Here is a 23,055-nt window from a genome sequence, read left to right as displayed (position 1 = left end):
GGTACAACGAGGCAAAACTCACTTTACAAATTTCTCACTTAGCAACATAAATCCTGGGCTCAATTGTGGTCATAAGTCGAGGATTACATATATATATATATATGTGTATATATATATATATAGGTCTTTGGTTGTTCGGGTTTTCTCCCGTGTAAAATTGGAAGTGTCTTGGCGACGTTTCGACGAAGTCTCATTCGTCATCTTCAGGCTTCAGCTTCGTGCTTCTGGGAGCAATGTGTGATCGCAGCTGTTTCTTCCTTTTAACTGCTAGTGGGGGTTTGAACTGATTGGGTGGGAGCTTGGCTGTGCTCTGATTGGATGGGGTTTTTTCTGTGCTCTGATTGGCTGGGGGTGTGTCCTGTGTTGGTGGGGGCTTGGTTGTGCTCAGTCTAGTCTGTGCTGCAGGGGGATTTGAGCTGGTGAGCTGCATAGCTGTTGTTTGGCTTTGTGGTCGTGCTACATCTTCATAGTGGGTGTCAGTCTGCTGCATGAATGGATTGGAGGGGTTTGAAATGGCTAATGTTGCAGCTGCGGTCTGGCTTCTGGTCCTTGGTCGTGCTTCATGATCTCATTCTTCATGATCTCAGTCTCATTCGTCATCTTCAGGCTTCAGCTTCGTGCTTCTGGGAGCAAAGCTGAAGCCTGAAGATGACGAATGAGACTTCGTCGAAACGTCGCCAAGACACTTCCAATTTTACGCGGGAGAAAACCCGAATAACCAAAGACCTACATACTAACACCTGCGAAAACCTCAGAAAACAAATATATACCGTATATACTCGAGTATAAGCCGAGTTTTTCAGCACGTTTTTTGTGCTGAAAAACGTCCCCTCGGCTTATACTCGAGTATATACGGCTTATACTCGAGTTTTTTTTTTCTTCTTTTTTTCACATTATACCGGATGGCGCAAACTTGGCGGGCTTTTGCATTAGCGCGGGGAAGCCATGCCGGTGCAGTGAGAGGGCGGGGCGGGGGAGCCGCCAGCCTTCTCGGCTGAGGGAGGGAGGGTTTCCCCGACCGGTAGCTGCCTCATTTCCCACCCTCGGCTTATACTCGAGTCCCCAGTTTACCCCAGTTTTTTGGGGTAAAATTGGGGACCTTGGCTTATACTCGGATCGGCTTATATTCGAGTATATACGGTATATATATATGTGGTGGGTTTTTTTCCTATCGAAGCAACCTGGTCTACCCAAATATGGGAGGAAGCATACTGCACCTCTCAGCCCCAATCCAGGAGCCCTCACAGCCAGTCGCTTACACAACAAACCATTTTGTGTTAAATATACATATACATATGTGTGTGTGTGTGTGTGAGTGTGTACACACACATACACACACATAAATTTGTCATAGACTTGCCTCCTGTAAAGTTAAATGCCTAAGGAAGAAACTTGCTTTTTACCTGCTCCGCACCAGCAAAAGCATGATAGAAACAAGAAACGTATGTCATGATGGCTTTCTCATCTGGTTTGGGGGTGTTGACAATATCTGCAGAGAGGAACCAGGAAAAGAAGCCGATGATGGAAGCGGCGCACAAAGAAGAATTTCCTTTTCAGAAGATTTGCCCCTCAGTCAATCCAGCACTTACTCCGATAAGAATAGCAATAGCACTTAGACTTATATACTGCTTCACAGTGTTTTTACAGCCTAAGTTCTAAGCGGTTTACAGAGTGAGCCTCTGGCCCCCAACAATCTGGGTCCTCATTTTACCCACCTCGGAAGGACAGAAGGCTGAGTTGACCTTGAGCCTGGTGAGATTTGAACTGCCAAATTGCAGGCAGCCGGCAGTCAGCAGAAGTAGCCTGCAGTGCTGCACTCTAACCACTGTGCCACCGAGGCTCAAGAAGCTTGATAAGGCTAGAGAGCAAATGAGCCGGAACGCAGATGTGTTTCTCTTCACCTGACCACTGGTGAATATGTTCACCTGACCACAGGAGCACCCCCAACTTACTCCGCTCTGATCCAATCCTATGTTTTTAAACCACATTGAGGTTTCTCTTACCTTCTGCGTCCAGCATCTTGGGGATATCCAGATATTTCTCGGCCACCTCAAAAGCTGTATTGAGGTTCCCAATGGGATCATCCTAGGGAAGAGATGGACAGAATTATCTTATATGAGTCTTCATCTGTGAGAAAAGGGGGCTAGGTTTGTTAGAGGGAGGGAGGGAGGTGAACATTCCTAACCAAGGTTGCATGTTCATGAAAAAAATCACTGGGGAGATAGGAATCTGCCCCCTACTAGATTCTGAGCCCGTCTAGCATGGTAGTATCCGTCAAGCGCCGAGGAAATTGGGGGATTCAGGCAGTTCAAATGGGTAAATAAAGATTCATTGCAAGCTTAAGATTCTCTGTACAAGAATCTGAGCTACTAACGGTCAAAGCAAATTGGCGGTAGATAAGAGTCAAAGCAATTCAAGGTTAGCTGGGCTTAGGTCTCTTGTGGGCACGCAGGGGACTAGTGCAGTGGTGGGATTCAGCCAGTTCGCACCACTTCGGAAGAACCGGTTGTTAACTTTCTGAGCAGTTTGCTGAACTGGTTGTTGGAAGAAATCATTAAAGCAGAGAACCGGTTGTTAAGTTATTTGAATCCCACCACTGGACTCGTGACCGATGACGTGTTTCTCCCCTCCCTCGGGCTCATCTCCTACACAGTATCTCTTCTACCTAGCAGAGGCTCTCCAAAGCCAAAACAGTGAAAGTTCAAGCTGTGCTGAGTCTTTGAATAGAATGGGCCAAAGCCTGAACTTGAGGCAGTCTTCATGCAAAGCTGAATCTTAACTATACGGTTGCTTAAACTAGTGATAATCATAATAGAGGCGAGGGGAGTATAGTGCATCGTTATGCTTAAACCACTATGCATGTATTCATGGAGAGATAAGAAGGATGGCAATAGCAGTAGCACTTAAGACTTATATACCGCTCCACGGTGCTTTACAGCCCTCTCTAAGCAGTTTATAGCGCGGTCAGCCTCTTGCCCCCAACAATCTGGGTCCTCGTATTACCGACCTCGGAAGGACGGAAGGCTGAGATAACCTCGAGCCCATCAGGATTGAACTGCTAGCAGTGGGCAGAGTTAGCCTGCGATACTGCATTCTAACCATCAGGAAGGAAGGAAGGAAGGAAGGGCAATAGCAATAGACTTGAACCGATCAGGATCGAACTGCTGGCAATGGGCAGAGTTAGCCTGCAATACTGCATTCTAACTACTGTGCCACCACGGCTGATCTGAGTTGTAAAAATCTGCACAAGCCCCTCAACCGTTTAATGTTGTAAGCCACCCAGAGTCGCCTCGAAGTGAGACAGGCAGCAAACAAATCAAAATCGAATCAGATCAATATAGCCCTGCCTTTTTCCTTCGGGAGATAGGGCGGTATATAAATTTAAATAATAAATAAATAAATAAATAAAATATGCATTGCTTGGATATAAAGAGAAACAGGGCTTCAATCACACAGCCATGGTTGCCATTTTGACTTTTTTTTTTTTTTGATACCCATCCTTGTGGCACGTTGATGGGATGGTTAGGGAGGGATGTTAGGGAGAGATGAGGACGAGCCCAGAAGCTGCCTTAAAGGGGAAGAAACAGGCAGCCAGAAGAGTGAGAAGGGAAGAGCCACACTTGGTCTACAAGGGAAGCCCATCACCTTTCTGAGCTTGGCGTAGTCAATGAGGTCGGGACGGTGCCGATGGATCAGGGCGCACAGTGCCAGGCCATCCTTCCAGCTGATCGGGAGAACATTGGGAGAGAAGGAAGACTGAGTGAGTGTGGGATGCATTCAACTGAAGCCAGAGGCCTCCCTCCCCATACAGATAGTCCTTGACTTACAATCTCTCATTTAGTGACTGTTCGAAGATACAACGGCACTGGAAAAATTGACTTATGACTGTTTTTTACAACAGTCAACCATTGCGGCATCCCTGGCAGTGGTGGGTTGCTCCTGGTTCTCTCTGGTTCTTGCGAACCGATACTAAAAGCGGCGGGAGGCTCCTCAGTTAGGACTGAGATGGAGGCTGCCTATCATGGTTGTAGCTCATGACCGCTGTAAAGTAGGACGGTCATATGACTGACCTGATTTTTACAACCTTTTCTGTGGTGTTAAGCGGCAAGACCATCGTAAAACGGGGTGACGCGATTGTGGGTTGGTGCAACTGGCTTAAAGTGCGGTGATGTGATCACGGATGAGATCCGACCATTGGAAGATCAAATCCAGGTTGTAAACATCACCCACCCACCCAGGTAGGTCCATCAGAACTTTGGCTGGTCATAAATTAAGGACTAACTGCATATGTTACTGTTTGGGCTACAGTGAATAATTCTGCTTAAAGACTGGGTTTGTTCTTAAAGAGATGTTGGTGTTCTTCTCAGCCATAAAATTAAATGCGAGCCGGTAGCGTGATGCGGTTGCTAAAATGGCGAATGCTCTCAGGAGCACAAGGTCATTCCATTCTGCCCCGGGAAGACCGCACTTGAAATACCGTGTCCAATTTTGGAGCCTGCCATTCAAAAAATGACAATGACGAATTGGAGCAAGTTCAGAAGAGGGGCTATCCAGAGGATGAAAAGTCCAGAACCCAAGTCCTCTCGGAGGATCAGTTGAAAGACTTTGGACACGTCTGGCTTACGGAAGAGGTGACGAAGGGGAGATATGATAGCAGTCTTCACATAACTGAAAAGCTACGAGAAGTCATGGACTTATATTACGGTGTTCTCTGTTGCCCCAGAGGGTAGCCGAAACCTCCGGGTTAAAATTACAAAGAGGGAGATTCAACTAAACATCAGGAGGAACTTTGGGATTGCAAGCGCTGGGGGGGAAAGATTACCATGTGATGGGCTAGTGAATTCCTTAGATCTTAGTTAGTTCTTAGTTTTAATCAAGGAGCAAGCTAACCTTAGTTCTAGGCTGGTTCTCTCCTTGTTTAGTTTCCATCCATTGCATTTTTGTCCTATCTTCAGGTGTTTTGGATCAGCCTATCCTCTAAAGCACCTTAGGGTAGGACAAAAAGCAATGGATGGAAACTAATCAAGGAGAGAAGCAACCTGGAACTAAGGAGGAATTTCCTGACTGTGAGAACAATTTCCTGACTATGAGCAACAACAGTGCCATCAGACGTTGTGGGAGCTCCATCACTGGAGGTTTTTAAGAAGAGATTGGACAGCCATTTGTCCGAAATGGCATAGGGTTTCCTGCTTGAGCAGGGGGCTGGACTAGAAGACCTCCAAGGTCCCTTCCAACTCTGTTCTGTTAATTCAGCAACGCTAAGCCCGGATCTTTGAGGTACCTAATGTGGAAGTTCTGCACATTGACGTTCCGGTAGGGAGCCGTCTTCCTTTGGCACCACAGCAGCAGCCCCTCCTTGGCCGAAGTTTCTGGAAGTGAAGGGAAGGAAAACCCCTCAGGCTTAAGCCAGCCATGACATAAACTCTACATTTCCAACAAGCTTCTCTGCATTTATTATATCAGGAAAGAAGTTTGAATCAGTCCTATCTCCTCTGCCCTCAGCCAAGCACGTTCGTTTTTCATTTAAGCCTGAGGTCTCCAAACTTGGCAACTTTAAGACTTGTGGACTTCAATTCCAGCTGGCTGAGGAATTCTGGGAGTTGAAGTCCACAAGTCTTAAAAGTTGCCAAGTTTGGAGACCCCTGATCTAAGTTTAACCTGCTTTGATGGTTCTCCATCCCCATTATCTCATTAAAAACCATCAACCTTCTGCGTGCAAACCAGAAGTTCTACTTCTGAGCCAGTCTCTGTTCTGAAAGGATTATAGAGCACGTTCGTTGCTTTGTGATTATTGATTATTTATGTACGCCACCTAAATTGCTTTATTTGGGTAGGGTGGTTATATAAATGTTGTCAAGAAAAGAAAAAAGAAAAAAGAAAAAAAGATTGGCCCATCAAATCCAGTACAGCTTGCTTAAGTTGGCAATGTCTTTCCAGATCTGTTACTAAAAATCTCCATTCCTTTCCTCTCAGTGAAGTGCTGGGAATTAGATCTAGGAAAGTTGGGGAATGAACCAAGGGTGGGCTTCAAAAATTTTAGCAAGGGGTTCTCTGTCTGGTTGCTGGGTGGACGTGGCCATGGTGGGCGTGGCCTAGTCGGCCTCCCGCACCATGGCAGAGGTGGGGCTTTTTGCCCTCCCCAGGGTCTGGAGGCTTTCCTTGAGCCTCTGGGAGAATGAAAATGGCCTCCCCAGGGGACGGAGGCTGGAAACAGGCCCATTTCCGGCCTTCCCGAACTTCCGGTAAGCCTGTTTTTCGCCCTCCCTGAGCCTATGTGCGCACCGTGCACTTACCTGCATCCAAAATGGGCCGCGTGGGGACTCCTGGGAGGGGTGGGATGGGCGGGGCCAGCCAGGAGTGGGATTTGGGGGTTCTCTGAACTGCACAGAATCTTAGCTAAAAGTTCTCCCGAACCCCTGCAAACCCCCAGCAGCCCAGCCCTGGGATAAACTGAGGAGTGGTGCCCTCTCCAGATAGATACTTTGAAAGCAGATTTCAAGGAACGGGTCAAATCCAAGGGCCTCTTGCCTTTCATGCGTACCTTCCACTGAGATGTCCTGGATAGCGAATCGGAGGATGATTGTCCAGATCATACCCAGAGTCATCTTCAGGTTTCCGTCCACAATTTCTGGAATAGAAGCAGGGAAGGAGCATAAAAAGTGATGAACGTGGAAAAGGCAAGCTGAGAGCCGTAGGCATATAGTCTTTGCAGCATCCCCAGGATCAAAATGGTTGCCAACTGGTTCATATTTATGACGGTTCGCAGTGTCCCCCAGGGTCACGTGATCCCCTTTTGTGACCTTCTTGACAAGCAAAGTCAATGGAGAAGCCAAAATTCACTTAACAACCGGGTTACCAACTTATCAACTGCAATGATTCACTCAACAACTGGGACAAGAAAGGTTGTAAAACGGCGAAAAACTCACTTAACAAATGTCTCACTTAGCAACAGAAACATTGGACTCAATTGTGGTCATATGTCGAGGGCTACCTGGACTTGCTGTGTGCCAGAAGGAGATTTTTCTCATTTTGTTTTCAGAGAGTAGAGAAAGAAAATACCCCCTTCGCAAGGTTACTTACCCTCAGCTCCGATGGATACCAACTTGACCCCCTTACTGGAAATGAAGTCCAGGGCCTTGTTGACGTTGGCAATTTTGTGGAAACGCATCTTGCCCTTGTCTGGCTTTGGCAACCGCTCACCTTGTGGAGAAAAGAGAGAAACAGTGGAGGTAGAAAGAGAAGGATTGTGATACACACATACACACACACACACCATGGCAGCACTTATAGGCACTCCTGATCCAAAACCCAAACCTCCATCGACTTGCACACACTAGTGTGTGTCTGCTTCTTGCATAATATTGGCGAAGACTGTAGAGGAGTGTGACTCATAGAACATAGAATAATAGGGTTGGAAGGGACCATGAAGGTCTTATAGACCAACCCCCTGTGCAAGCATCCTGGACAAATGTTTGTCCAATCACTTCTTGAAAACCTCCAGTGATGGGTGATGGGGCACCCATAACATCTGGAGGAAAGTCGTTCCACTGGTTAATTGTTCTCACTGTCAGGAATTTTTTTTTTCTTAGTTCGAGGTTGTTTCTAAACTTGATTAATTCCCATCTTCTTCTTGTCCTGCCTTCGGGTTTTTTGGAGAAGAGGTTGACTTCCCTCTTCTTTGTGGCAGCCCCTCAAATATTGGAAGACTTGTTATCCCTAATACTTCTCTTCTTTGACTAGACATAACTTGTTCCCTCAATCAGTCCTATGTCAAAATGTAGATCACATCATGACCGGCTGTAAGCTGAGGGCATATATCTGATTTTTTAAAAATAAACGATGCTATGCTTAGATGGCCTAGACATTGGCATCTGAATATAGATCTTTTTAATATTTATATTTTATTGTGTTTTATTAATCTATCTGAAATGTTAAAATATATTGCTAGTCCATGTATACATACATACATACATACATACATACATACATACATATATGTATATGTATATAGATATATGTATATAGATATATATGTATAGCTATATGTATATATAAATAAATCTCCTTTAAAATGTAACCCCGTTTACATCACCCTCTGCTGCTTGGGGGCTGCCCCCACCCACACCTCCCAACATCAGTGTTCTCCTACCTGAAATCACCTCTAATAGGAGCATGAGTTTAAGGCCATTCCGGAAATCTTCTTCAATATTCTCAATCTGTGTCCCGGCCTTCCGCAAGTGGGAATTGCACCAAGCTGTGAATGTCTTTTGGGTTGGTTGGGGGGATGGAGGGAGAAATACAGCAGAAGTCAGTATGGAATATTTGGCTGTCACAACTAACTACAGTTTCCAGAGAGAGAGCAGCTTTGTTAGGTTTACACACATAAAAAGTCCTTCAATGTTTATTGCAACATAAGATTTTGTTGTCTGCAGTTTCATTCATCAAATTTGTTTCTTTGTATCCTATCTTTATTATTTTTTACAAATAACAAGGCAGCAACTGTATCCAACTCACCTTCCTACTCCTATTTTTCCCACATCAACAACCCTGTGAGATGGGTAGGGCTAAGAGAGAAAGGGACTGGCCCAAAGTCACCCAGCTAGCTTTCATGTCTAAGGTGAAACTAGAATTCACCAACTTCTGATCATTGGTCCAGAGTTACTCAGTCACCTTTCATGTATAGGATGGAACTAGAACTCACTGTCTCCTGGTGATTGGCCCAGTCACCCAACTGCTTTCATGCCAAAGGTGTGACTAGAATGCAAAAGCTCCTGGTGATTGGCTGAAAGTTCCCAGTGGGCTTTCATAGCAAAGGTAGGATTAGAACTGGAACTCATTCATCAAATCCATCCATCATTTATATCTATCTATCTATCTATCTATCTATCTATCTATCTATCTATCTATCTATCTATCTATCTATCTATCTATCTATCTATCTATCTCCTGCCTTTGGGGGATGAAACGAACCTCTCAAAGATTGCATTATTTTTGGCAACCGGGCATCTCTTGGGCAAAGGTGTAGTCGCGGGCAAATCCTTTCAACCCAGAAGCTCCTTTCGGCTACCTTTGTAGGTCCTTCTGACATGAATATGCAAGGGTGGATGGAGCCCACCTATATTTTTTTGCAAAAACTCAAGGCAGCAAACATATCGAACACACCATCCTCTTTCTATTTCCCCCACAACAATCCTGTGAGGTGGTTTGGGCTGCACAGAGAATTAGCAAGAGCAATAGATATCTTTTATTTATTTATTTTGTCACAACAATATATGTAACTATCATACAACAACTCGTATCCCTGATTCGGATGTGATTCTATACCTGAGAAAGAAAGCCAGATCTGGACCACTCTCCACCAGGGCATATGTCAACGAAAGCCCCCTTCAGCTGCTGCTATGAAAGGAAACTATGTTGGGTTGGGGAGATGGGGGAGAAATACAGCAAAAGTCAATATGGAATATTTGGCTATTATTCAGTAACCACTGAATAACTACAGTTTCCAGAGAGATAGCAGCTTTGTTAGGTTTACAGACAAAAAATCCTTAAAACGTTTATCACTACGGGGCTAACGCTAAGGCCAAATCACCGAATCCGAGGGCCGAAAGGGACATTCCTATCACTGAGTCCAGCACCTGCTTGGGACAGGAGTCCAAATCAAGAGCCCTCCAACAGGTGGCCGTCTAGCTCCTGAGATGGCTACTCTTAAGGGCACAGGTTAAAGAATGCAACGCAACCACTGTCTTTATAACATGATCTACTACCGCACAGCTCGGCACACGCGTTGCAACTGTGAGAGAAGCAGGCAGGATCTGAAAGGTCATGTGCGTTTTGTCATTTCTGTTTATAGTATAAGCACCTGCCACAAGGTACCCATAACACAACTGTGGCGGGGGGGGGGGAGAAGCGAGCAGTCAGGCAGCTCCTGATGAGCTGGATATATATATATATTTTGCACCTCCATGTACGATTTCGCAATGTACCAAATGTGTATGATAACACAGCGCAGTCCACCGAACCTGGCTGACTTTTCATTTTGCGATGCCCTTTGCCTTTTATTTTAACGGAGAATGTAAGCAGCGTGCAGACTTCTGCAACTCTGCAGGTCTAAAAATAATCCCCACAGCTGTGTACGTACACAGACTGAAAAAAAAAATAGCCTGGAAAAAGAATAATGTTTGGGGCAGATATTCCTGTACCTTCGAAGTTGGAGAAAGCGAATATAAATGGGAAATTAGAATATGGCAGAACTCTCATTAAATACATTGGGGGATTTGAAATATAGGGAAGAAAGAGCAACAGGTCCCATGGACTATGTGAAGGAGCCCACTCTGCAGCCGTGGAAGAGAAGACCACTCCCTTCCAGGGTTGAGGTTCTATCCCGTTAACATTTTGACGGTCTACTGTCAATCAATGCTGACAATACCTGGTAAGATAGTTTAAGAATACTTCCTAAGTTCCACATATGCTCCAGGAAGGCCCAGGTTCCAGCCTCTTTTGGCCACAGACACTAACTGGGTGACTTTGGGCCAATCACTCTGTTAGATTAACCTACATCTCAGGGTCGTTGTAGGGGGAAAAAAATGAGAGGAAGAAACACTTTTTGCTATTTCTGAGCTCCTGATAAAAATATAACCAACAAATAAACAAAATAGATGGGCTCCAGCAAGAGTCCGAAAGCTCAGAAGACAAAACCTCTGGTCCCGGTGACCGACCCAGATTGGATCCTGTAAAATATTAAATAAACACTGATGAGAAATATCCTTTTTTTTTTTTTTTTTGAAGACTCCGGGGCGATGGATTGAATCAAAGCAAACAATTGTTTTTTAATCAGGGCAACCTGGTCTATCCCAAATATGGGATGGAGCATACTGCTTTCGCCTTTCAGCCCCAATCCAGGAGCCTTTGCAGGCAGTCGCTTTCCTGACAAATTTGTGTGTGTGTGTATTAAATTTATATTTACCGACAAAGAAATAAAGCGAGACTAGTATAGATCTATTTCAAGCTATTTAGCTCTCGTCTAAAGCAAACAATAGTGAACTGGATGGGAGAGAAGCATTGCAGGTTTTATCTCTTAATTTATACTAAAGAGATTATATTTTTAAAAAGAAATCCAAGGAAGTCGTAACAGGATAGTGATTTTCGGCTTGGAGAAGGGACATGTGAACTTAAGCAGATAGAGCAGCAAGCTTGTGGGGCGATCAGCGCCTTGAGCCAATTGAATTTCATTGTCCTCTCCTGGCCCCAGGCCTGGCCAAGTTTAGATCTGGCTTAAAGGGCCTGCGATGAAGCCAGCTCCATGTAATTCCCTGAGTCTGCAGAAGATCTTTATGGTTGGTCTCCTGGAGCCAAGAGGGATGGGAAGGTGTGGGATACCAGGAGAGCTGAACCAACTTAAAAGTGGTAAGCTTGTCCATACTGTAAAGAAGTAGTCCTCAACTTACAACAGTACATTGAGTAACCATTCAAGGTTACAGCAGCACTGAAAAATGTGACTGACGACCGTTTTTCACACTTGGGACCATTTGCAGGATCCAAAAATTCAGATGCTCGCAGCTGACTCGCAAGGGAGCCCATTTCTGTTGTTAAACGAGACATTTGTTAAGTGAATTTTGCCCCCTTTTAAGAAGTTTCTCGCCGCAGCTGTTAAGTGAATCACTGCACTTGGTAAGTTGGTAACGAGGTTGTTCAGTGAATCTGGTTTCTCCGTTGACCTTTGCTTGTCAGGAGATCGCAAAAGGGGATCACGTGACTCTGGGACACTGCGACTGTCATAAATATGAGTCAGTCGCCAAGCCACGATCCATGATCCGCTGCTATGGTCATAAGTGTGAAAAATTATGGTAAGTCGCTTTTTTTCAGTACCATTGTGACTATGAACGATCACTAAACGAGCTGTTTTAAATTGAGGACTATATGTATATCTCTAAGTAAACAGCTTTCCTTTCAATTATTCGGTCTTAAGACAATTTACTGTAAGAGGTAAATTCTCTTTTTGGCAGATTTCCAAAGATACCATTTCCCCTTCTCTGGCCAAAAGATATAGCTGATCTCAGCTTTAATCTTCTACTATATCCCTTTGAAATAGAGAATAGAATAGAATAGTAAAAACTTTATTGTCACTTTAAATGTACGCTAATCAGCATACATTGAATTGAAATTTTACTGCATTCTGCTCTCAAAAGATAACCATTATGCATATACCCACACACACGCATATATGACATAGTCTAGTTTGAATGTATACATATACATGGTGGGTAAAAAAAAGAATCCTGCAACTTTACAAGACAGAGGCATAAGGAACAAAGCTGTTCCAGAATAGAATAGAATAGAATAGAATAGAATAGAATAGAATAGAATAGAATAGAATAGAATAGAATTCTTTATTGGCCAAGTGTGATTGGATACAAAAGGAATTTGTCTTGGTGCAGACGGTCGTAGTGTACATAAAAGAAAAGATACATTCATCAAGAATTCTAAGGTACAACACTTAATGTTAGTCATCGCAATCAGGAACCAATCAATATCAATATAAATGGTAAGGAAACAAGCAACAAAGTTACAGTCATACAGTCATAAGTGGGAAGAGATGGGTGATGGGAACAATGAGAAGATTAATAGTAGTACAGATTTAGTAAATAGTTTGACAGTGTTGAGGGAATTATTTGTTTAGCAGAGTGATGGGATTCGGGAAGAAACTGTCCTTGTGTCCTGTTGTTCTGGTGTGCAGTGCTCTATAGCGTCATTTTGAGGGTAGGAGTTGAAGCAATTTATGTCTAGGATGTGAGGGGTCTGTAAATATTTTCACAGCCCTCTTCTTGACTCGTGCAATATACAGGTCCTCAATAGAAGGCAGAATCTAGGAGTCCTGCTATAGATGCTTCAAAACCTCCTCCCAAAGGGGAGTGACATAAACAGGCCCTGGAGTGGCTGCATGAGGTCTAATGCTTTGAGCTTGAAGCACATAGCACTTATAAGCACCATCCTGAATAACAAAATATACGTGACCTGGGATAATGATGTGAGATTGAATTTGAGTCAGTCACCAGGACTAGAGGCTTAGTCTTCCGAGCTTTGGGACTCATGCTGGAGCCCATCTTCAAAGAAGTTATCTTTACTGGAATGTGTGTTTTGGGCTGTTCTGCGAGTCGTAAGTTGCTCCACATAAACACAGCTCACAGAACACCTCAAAGCACGTATTCCAGTAGAGACACATTCGCCGAGGATGGGCTCCAGCATGAGTCCAAAAGCTCGGAAAAGTAAGTCTCTGGTCCTGGTGACCGACCCAAATTTGATCTTGTAATATTCTATTATCTAGATTCCTCTATAACCCACTGAAATTAATCTTCTGCCCACAAATCTACCATGCAAACCTGAACTAGGTAGTGATTTTAAGGAAATATTATAACTCTAGTAGTGTGAATGCAGATCAACCCCACCCACCCCAAAAAAAGCCTTTTCGCGTAAGTTTCTGCAGAAGGCATGAAAGTTAATGTGACATAAATTGGACAAAAACAGTTAGTACAGAACTAAAAGCCCCAGGATCAAACTAAAATCCAGGAAAATCTTAAAAACGTGTCACTGTGTCCCCCGTCTTCATGCTCACTTCTCCGTCTTATCCACTTCCGTCACAGAATATTGACATTTCTGTATTCATTTCAAGATTGTTTTCCCCACTTGGATTCTGCCGAGTTTTTTAAGAAAAGCACAGCTGAACAAGGACATTTATTAAAAAGAAAATATGAACGTTGGTTAGCTTCGACTCAGCAAACACTTGAGTGTTATCATGTGCTCCCAAATGAGGAGACAGAAGAGATTGGATCTAGATTAAATCATGAGTTGGACATGTTAAATGTAATCCATTCATTTCGCAGAGGACTTAAGAGCATTTTAACTTCCTCTGACTCTAATCTTTTGGGGGAATCAGAGAACTGGCTTCTAAGAAAAGCTAAGGATGTAGGAATTCTTACTGTGATGAAATATATAGAGCTTGTGTTCTCTTAACAAGTTGGTCCGGAAAGTTCTCCTTTATCTGCTTCTACATTACAACAGATTAATAAACTTCAGAAAGTCTCAACCTCAAATTTGTATAAAATGTTTTATAGATGGCATTTTGCAAGATTGGCAAAAACGTATAAAGACCGATCTGCTAAATGTTGGAAATGTAATCAATCGCCTGGTTCATATTATCGTATGTGGTGGACATGCCCAAAAGCTAAAAAATATTGGACAAAAATACATGCTTGGTTGGAAAAAATGACAAAGCAACATATAGACTTGAAACCAGAGATATTTTTGTTGGGCATTCTACTGGAAAAATATGATAAAAAGATTATATATCTGGTCTTGCATATATTAACTGCAGGTAGGATTGTATTTGCACAACAATGGAAAAATGGAGAGATTCCGTCTGAGTGAAATGTAATTAAGAAAATATTAGAATGTGCAGAAATGGATAGATTAACGCTTACTATTAAGCATAAAGAAGAAACTGAATATTTTTTGATATGGGATATATTTTACCAATGGCCAGACAATAGAAACAGAAGTTAGAAAAGAGGACATATAAAAAGAGGAAATGTTAATGTGAAAGTTGTTTAAAAAGATGATGTTAAGTATTATTGTTATTATATTATCAACATTATGGTGATGAATACTACAACAAATATGTGGATTATGATTGTTTAAAAATAACTGTACTCAGATCACACACAGTTTGATGGAAATTGAATGTTATATATATAAAACAAATAAAGCATGGGGGGAAAAATGTCTCATCCTCTACCTTCCCAATTGTAGCCTCAGGAATTTGTTACTCATAGCTTTTTCCTACACCCCTAACATCAGTTAGGCATTGCTTTCCTACAAAGAGCTGCAGCTGAAATGAATGTGTTTTAGATTTTTGCAGATGATGCTTCCTGACAAGAGTGCTCCTACATTTCTGACGTCCATATTTATTCTGCAAATGTTACTTTGCAGTTTTGCATAAAAGAGAGTAAAATGGTTTGTTTTTCCCCCAGGTACGTCCGATTCTTGGAGTCTGCCTGAATAAGTTCTCCTGAAATTTTCTTGCCATGGCCTCCTTTCCCAGGGCTGAGAGAAAGTGACCGGCCCAAAGTCACATAGCTGGCTTTATTTATTTATTTATTTATTTATTTATTAAATTTTTATACCGCCCTTCTCCCGAAGGACTCAGGGCGGTTTACAGCCATTAATAAAACAACAGAGATATACACATAAAACCATAAATTAAAAAACTTATTACAAATGGCCGAATTAAAACATTAAAAATAAAACCCCGAATTAATAAAATATTAAAACATTAAAACTAATTAAAATCCTATTAAAATCCTATGCCAGTCCGGCGCGAACAAACAAATAGGTCTTCAGCTCGTGGCGGAAAGTCCGAAGGTCTGGCAGTTGCTGGAGTCCAGGGGGAAGTTCGTTCCAAAGGGTGGGAGCCCCCACAGAGAAGGCCCTCCCCCTGGGCACCGCCAGCCGACATTGCTTGGCGGACGGCACCCTAAGGAGTCCCTCTCTGTGCGAGCGTACAGGTCGGTGGGAGGTATTCGGTAACGGCTTTGTGCCTAAACTGCAAGCAGTGGGCAAGTCTCCCCAGTTTCTAGCATAATGCCTTAACCACTACACCGAACTGACTCTCAAAATAGGTTTACAATAATCCTATTCCCTGCATAAAAATATAATAGGACCATTAAAATAATTTGTAATTCGTTTTACCAATATTTCTGGTTGAGGGACTTTTATTTCAAGGAAACAGCTGTGAAATATGAAGGTTAAGAAAAAGGACATGGCCTTATATTGAACCAAATATTTGATTTCCCTGCATACATCTCATAATGGTGTCATTTGCTAATTCCTACCCTGAAGGGTCAGAGAGATTGAACATGGGGGTCTTTTATATCCAAATCTAGGGCTCCCCGTTTTTTGTGCAGATAGGTGAGCTTGGCAGAACAGCCTGATTATGTCAATGAAACTTGTTGGCTTTTTTGAATGTCAACACAGCTGTAGAGAAATACAAACAAGGAAGGTCTTGATAAAACATGAGCTTAGCCCAGGAAAACAGGAAAGTATGAAAGCTTGATATTGCTTTAAAGGTAAAAGTCAAGGTTCCCCTGGCACATATGTGCTAGTCGTTCCCGACTCTAGGGAACTCATCTCCGTTTCAAAGCCGAAAAGCCAGCGCTGTCCAAAGACGTCTCCATGGTCATGTGGCCGGCATGACTCAACACCAAAGGCACACGGAACGCTGTTCCCTTCCCACCAAAGGTGGTCCCTTATTTTTTCTACTGGCATTTTTTACCTGTTTTCAAACTGCTAGGTTGGCAGAAGCTGGAACAAATCACAGGAGCTCACCCTGTTACGCAGCACTAGGGATCTGATCCACTGAACTGCCGACCTCTCCATTAACAAGCTCAGGGTCTTAGCCACTGAGCCACCACATCCCTAGCATTACTCTATTTTAACTCTAATGGAAAGGGAAATAGAAATTCTATCAGTTTTTCAATATTCTATTATTGGAGCCTACAGTATATCAACAGAGGTCTAGTGTTTCTTGGGGTGTCTTGTTTCCTGACCTGGCCTGCTTTGAAAGGTAGACAATGACACAACCAAAAACTTATCCCTGGTTTTCTGGATGTGTGTTTGCTCATTTTGACTAGCCTACACATGCCTGAGAATCAGCAATAATGTAGAAGAAAGGTAGGAAAAACATTGGGAGAGACAGCCTGATAAAAATCTGAATTATTTTCAGGAGCCCAGATCAATCTCCCCCCAGAAAAAGTCTTGTCATCCTAAATAAGATTGCTGAAATCAAGGATGGTGGTGGTAGTACTGGGGAAGAGAAGTAGGTCTCTGGCCAAAAGGATTTACATACGAGTAGTCCTCGACGTATAACAGTTCATTTAGTGACCGTTCAAAGTTACAACGGCACTGAAAAAAAAGTGACTTAGGATCATTTTTCACCACCGTTGCAGGATCCCCATGGTCACGTGATGAAAATTCAGACACTTGGCAATTGATTCATATTTATGACGGTTGCAGTGTCAAGCGATCCCCTTTTGCAACCTCTGACAAGCAAAGTCAACGGGGAAGCCAGATTCATTTAAACAACCGTGTTACTAACTTAACAACGGCAGGGAATCACTGGACAGCTGTGGGGAGAAAGGTCATAAAATGGGGCAAAATTCACTTAACAAATGTCTCACTTAGCAACAAGAACTTTAGGCTCAACTGTGGCTGTAAATCGAGGACTAGCTGTATATGAGCTCCAGTTGTGATGTTAAATGTGAATTCCGAGGCTGGCAGAATGTCCTTAAATCTCTATGTTCCCTTACTTCAGCCACTGCTTACAATATTCCAGAGAAAAATTATATAGAACTCATGCAAGCGAAGTCTGCTCTTTCCCTTCGCTCTATCACCAAAATCTGAACAGTAAATGAAGGCGCTGCATCCATTTCTCAGTTACTCTCTCCTCAAGAATAGAATTAAATCGAAGAAGATGCTAAAAATACATTTTACAGAGCCGGAGAGCAATCATTTATTTCGAAAACATTTTGGCCGTGTCTGCTCATTGGTCTATTTCAAGGAACCGGTTTTTTTGGAAGCAAGAATTTTAAGGCTGGAATGTCATGGGAAGCTACAGAGGCTCTAGACTGATGTGAATTATTCGGATTGTCAGCTAAAATAAATTGGCAGGAAATTATTTTCTTGAAAGATCAGAATGAGTATCTGCTAAATCCCTTGTGGAAGACTTTTTTTTTTTACTTTATGGCTTCTGCTAAAAGCTTGGCCTTTGGTACAAAACCGAGATAAATTAAAATTGATTGCCTTAAATTCCAAGAGTTGAACAGCAGCAATCATATATCTATTCTCTTTTCTTCGTTTTTTTGACAGCCTATTCACCATTACATAATTCCTTTAGAAGCCAACCTTTCTAACCAGAAAAAAAGAAGAATGTAAATAAAGTCTTAATGTAAAACAGAATGAACAACTGCACATTTGGATTGAAACAGATTTAATCTCAGCATGGAGTCTCACAAATCTTCTGCCACTGCTTAGCAAATCCAGCAGCCATATGAGTTTCCTCTTGATTAAGTATTAATTCTGGAGCTTTTCTATTAAATCATAATGCTGAATAAGCTTCCCTAGTCCAAAGAGGATATATACAAGCATGCATCCTCATTTGCATTGTCTTCGAAGCCAAAAAATAACAATAATAACATGCAACTCACACAATGATCTCCATTCTCCTTTCACTAGATTACAAATGAGCAAAATGGATGCCCTGCAAATCAAATCTCTTTTCTCCCATGTTACATAGACAGATTGTACATTCATTCCTGAACTCTGTTCAAAATGTCAGACTCTTTCCACCATCCATTTGCTTACACAAAGAGAAAGAGTAGAGAGTAGAGTAGAGTAGAGTAGAGTAGAGTAGAGTAGAGTAGAGTAGAACAGAACAGACCGGAACAGAACAGAACAGAACAGAAAATATAGGGAATGGAATGGAATGGAGAATGGAATAGAATAGAATAGAATAGAATAGAATAGAATAGAATAGAATAGAATATTCTTTATTGGCCAAGTGTGATTGGACACACAAGGAATTTGTCTCTGATGGATAAGCTCTCAGTACACATACAAGCAACAAAGTGATAAATCATAAGATATATAACCAACAAAGTGGTAGTCATAAGATGCCAAAAGGAACAGGTAATAGGAAAGATGAGAAGGGTAACAGTACTACAGTCCTATTACATTCTTATCCTTAGGCATAAGACAGTGCTGTGGGAATTATGTGTTTAGCAGAGTGATGGCATGGGGGGGGGACTTTGTGACATTGTGTCTAGTTGTTTTTGGCATGCAATGCCCTACAGCAAGCTCTAAAAGACAGCATCTGCAGTTTTTTTAAATCAAATCAGAGTTTTTGTACCTATGGAGAATTCTGATTTCTGGACTATCAAGTGTTCGTTGAAAACCTAACAAACAAACAAAAAAACCCTCAATATATAAACTGAGGGAGAAGGGAGTTTTAAACATCCAGGATAATTTCCGTGCCTAGTAAACCCAAATCTGAAACTTGAAAACAGATATGGATATACTTACCTAATGGAATTCTACGACATTTTTCCCCCTGTTTCACTGAATAATGTGTTGTTAGCAGAAGTTTAGCACACCTGAGATGAAGGCAGATGTATAAATACCGTGGGAAGGTCATTATGCATTCTCAGTAGACGTTGGTCCAGCTTTTCTGATTTTCCAATTCAGATGATAAGCAATATATCTTTTCTTTTATGTACACTGAGAGCATCTGCACCAAGACAAATTCCTTGTGTGTTCAATCACACTTGGCCAATAAAAAATTCTATTCTATTCTATTCTATTCTATTCTATTCTATTCTATTCTATTCTATTCTATATCAACAACTACAGCAATATATTTTTCCGCTTAGACTTTTTAAAACATTTTTTCTACCTGAAATAGCATTTAAGGTACCGTATAGTCTTGGAGAATTTAATAACATTATGGATTCCAGCAATCTCCACTATTCTCAGCTAGCTTCCACAGCACTCATAGAATTTATTTTTTTTCCTCTCTCCTTGAAGCTCTGCCCTTTTGTAGGAAAAAATATATTTGGCCTGCCCTGAACGTATTAGAGGATCCTTCTAAATTGAGCGTGGCGCTTTAATTTTTTTAAACTGGCTTCATCTCTAAGAAAAAGTTGCTACGTGAGTTCACAAGGACTGGTTAAGCTATGAAAGAAAACGTGCATGATTTGTGTAACAACCAACAAATATGGTCATCAGATTGTTTAAAATGCCAGCTTAACGTGAACGAACAAAGCTAAGCTGATAAAGAGATAGAATTGTCCACATATTTTTTTTTTATTTGCATTTATATCCCGCCCTTCTCCGAAGATTCAGGGCGGCTTACACTATGTCAAGCAATAGTCTTCATCCATTTGTATATTATATACAAACTCAACTTATAACCATTGATTATTATCCTTGGTCATCCCACTGATGCTTGCAGAAGGCAGACCTGTATAATACAAGTGGACAATCGGTAGACAAGAATGGAATATATTGTTCTGGCTTTCAAGAAGTCAGAAAGATATCAGAGGAAGAAAATTGTATCCAAAACCAAAATGGGATTCAGAGGGACCGGAGCACAAAAAGAATGCCACAGGCAGAAGGAAGAGTAAAAGAGGAGTGAAGGAGGGGTCTTACACATTTTAAATTCCGATGACTCCCAATTCAGCCTTTGATATTTTTTAAAAAAACAACCACTTGATCCTAAAGGATCAGGCCGTAACTCTTCCAGGCTCTATTACATCTGTATTAAGTTTCCAATGGTCATGTCTCTGATAATACAGTACCCAGAAGTCTTAAATGGACTATCAGATAAGTGCTTACTCATTACTGTAATTCAAAGTTAAGGAGTGGTTGGAGTGAGGAAATTGTAACTGGGGAGACCGGATTGCTACCCACCCTAAGCAACTCGAGGTTAATCATAAAGAAATTAAGTATACAATAAGCAAGTATACATTACTGTATATTAAATATACAATAAGCAAGTATACGCATTCTTAACTTGGGAGCACATAAGAAGTAATTCTTGATTCAGATCAAGAGGTTGACTCAGCCTTCCATCCTTTATAAGGTAGGTAAAATGAGGACCCAGATTGTTGGGGGGGCAATAAGTTGACTTTGTAAATATACAAATAGAATGAGACTATTGCCTTATACACTGTAAGCCGCCCTGAGTCTTCGGAGAAGGGCGGGATATAAATGTAAATTTAAAAAAAAAAGATTCCCACTGTGTCCGTTGTGACAGGCAATCCTTGACTTAAAACCATTTGTTTAGTGACCATAGTTGCAAAGGCACTGAAAAAAAAAGTGATTTATGACTGAATTCCACACTGATGACAGATGCGCTGTCCCTATGGTCACATGATTTACGTTCGGCCACTTGGCAACTGGTTCATACTTACAACGGTTGCAGTGTCCAGGGGTCATGAGATCCCCCTTTTGCAACCAAAGTCAATGGGGAAGCCAGATTCACTTAACAACCGTGACTAATTTAACAACTGCAGCGATAAGCTTAACAAACGGTGGCAAGAAAGATCGTAAAACAGGACAAAATTCACTTAACAAATGTTTCACTTAGCAACAGAAATTTGGGGCTCAATGGGGGCCGTTGATTCGAGGACTACCTGTCCTTTAAATTTCCCAAGGTTTGTGTTTGGTTTTGGTTTTGGATTAAGGTATCACAGAGCTTTTTGATGCCAGAGTCTCTCTGCCATTACAGCAGCGCTTGGAAGTGTTGATAGGCAATATGCATATACAGGTGGTCCTCAACATATGACCACAATTGAGCCCAAAATCTCTGTTGTTAAGTTAAGATGTTCGTTAAGTGAGTTTCGCCCCATTTTACGACATTTTTGCAACAGTGGTTAAGTGAATCTCTGCAGTTGATACGTTAATAACCTGGTTGTTAAGTGAATCTGGCTTCCCCTGTTGACTTTGCTTGTCAGAAGGTTGCAAAAGGGAATCATCTGATCTTGGGACACAGTGTCCGTCGTAAGTGTGAGCCAGTTGCCAAGAGCAACTGTGAATTTGGATCACAAGATCGTGGGGTTACTGCAGAGGTCGTAAGTGTGGGAAAAAACAGTCATAAGTCACTTTGTTCAATGCCATTGTAGCTTTGAACGGTCACTAAATGAACCGTTGCAAATCGAGCTGTCATAGAATAGAATAGAATAGAATAGAATAGAATAGAATAGAATAGAATAGAATTCTTTATTGGCCAAGTGTGATTGGACACACAAGGAATTTGTCTTTGGTGCATATGCTCTCAGTGTACATAAAGAAAAAATAAAATATATTCATCAAGAATCATAAGATGCAACACTTAATGATAGTCATAGGGTACAAATAAGCAATCAGGAAACAATCAATTGCAATATAAATGGTAAGAATACAAGCAACAGATGCATTCTAGGATTCTCCCAGCAATTGCCGTAGCCTAATTACTCAAAACACAACGATTCCTCCTTGCAATTAGTTTGATATTATAAAGCAAGCTGATACTCATCCCTCGTAAGACTTTTAAGTCCTTTGCGCTATTAAATAATGTGAGCAAAGCGGTCGGCGTACTTCTTTTTATTATTTTGGCTCTTCCCCAGTCTGTAAGATTGCCAAACCGTACAGGGACCGGATCTGAGCCCCTGTCTCTCTTAACTGAGGGTGTGTGTGTCTGTGTGTACATATGCGTTTCTCTGTGCGACTGACACAACAATGAGAAGCTATTTCCGGTTTCACACACACACAATGAGGCTAGCCAAGGCAAATATCTCCCTGCAGGTGCCATGCCAGGGATGGTTTTTGTCTCGTCGGCCGCTTGTTGATGAGGCTTAACGGATTTGGCCACGGCCGACATCATTACAAAAGAGGCAATCCCTTCTATTGTGCGCTGTGGGAGACAGCCAAAAAAGATGATGTAACACAACAAAGAGGTTTGGTGGAGGGAGGGGAGAGATGAACGTTTTGATTTGCTCCATCTCGGGTTTTTTTGGAGAAGAGGAACGCAACTGAAGTTGGCCGCTTATGGGTTCCAGTAAGAAATGTGCTGATGGAAATCTCTCCCTAATAAAACAGGTAGAAGTTAATGCAGGGGTTTATTTAATGACTTCGTTTGTGACGCCGAAATGCACTAAAATTACATCTTTTGATTTAAAAACCGTGCCGGTAACGTCTTCTACACATTTTGAAAAGAAGGATTTTAGGGCAGATTAAATGTGCATTTTATAAGGGATTTTTGTGTGTGGGTGAGTGAGTCTTGACTCTTGGGACATGCCCCTAAGGCTATTTGTTGCTGCTACACCAATTTATTGGAGCTCTCACCTCACAATCAGGAGGCTGTGAGTTCGATCCTAGGTAAAGGCAGATATTTCTCCCTCTGGGCACATTGAAAATATATCTGCTAAAGAAAACTCCTCATTGGTGACAGGAAGGGCAATGGCCGTTAAA

At 42.0% G+C, this 23,055-nt stretch overlaps 1 protein-coding gene across 1 annotated transcript in view; it reads right to left on the bottom strand.

The window, feature by feature from the left end:
- The window catches only part of ACTN3 (actinin alpha 3), a 50,587-nt gene that overhangs the window by 20,192 nt on the left and 7,340 nt on the right, over positions 1-23,055 (bottom strand). The window contains exons 2-8 of the mRNA XM_058159997.1: positions 8,150-8,264; positions 7,081-7,200; positions 6,542-6,628; positions 5,282-5,369; positions 3,646-3,724; positions 2,004-2,085; positions 1,404-1,489 (exon numbers count right to left, since the gene is read on the bottom strand). Coding sequence (XP_058015980.1) covers positions 1,404-1,489; positions 2,004-2,085; positions 3,646-3,724; positions 5,282-5,369; positions 6,542-6,628; positions 7,081-7,200; positions 8,150-8,264 — 657 coding nt within the window. The remainder of the gene's footprint in view (positions 1-1,403; positions 1,490-2,003; positions 2,086-3,645; positions 3,725-5,281; positions 5,370-6,541; positions 6,629-7,080; positions 7,201-8,149; positions 8,265-23,055) is intronic.

This window comes from Ahaetulla prasina, chromosome 17 (genome assembly GCF_028640845.1).
Source record: "Ahaetulla prasina isolate Xishuangbanna chromosome 17, ASM2864084v1, whole genome shotgun sequence".
In the NCBI taxonomy this organism is placed as follows: Eukaryota; Metazoa; Chordata; class Lepidosauria; order Squamata; family Colubridae; genus Ahaetulla; species Ahaetulla prasina.
Note: the sequence above shows the minus strand (reverse complement) of the source record. Positions and strands in the feature narration are given on the sequence as shown.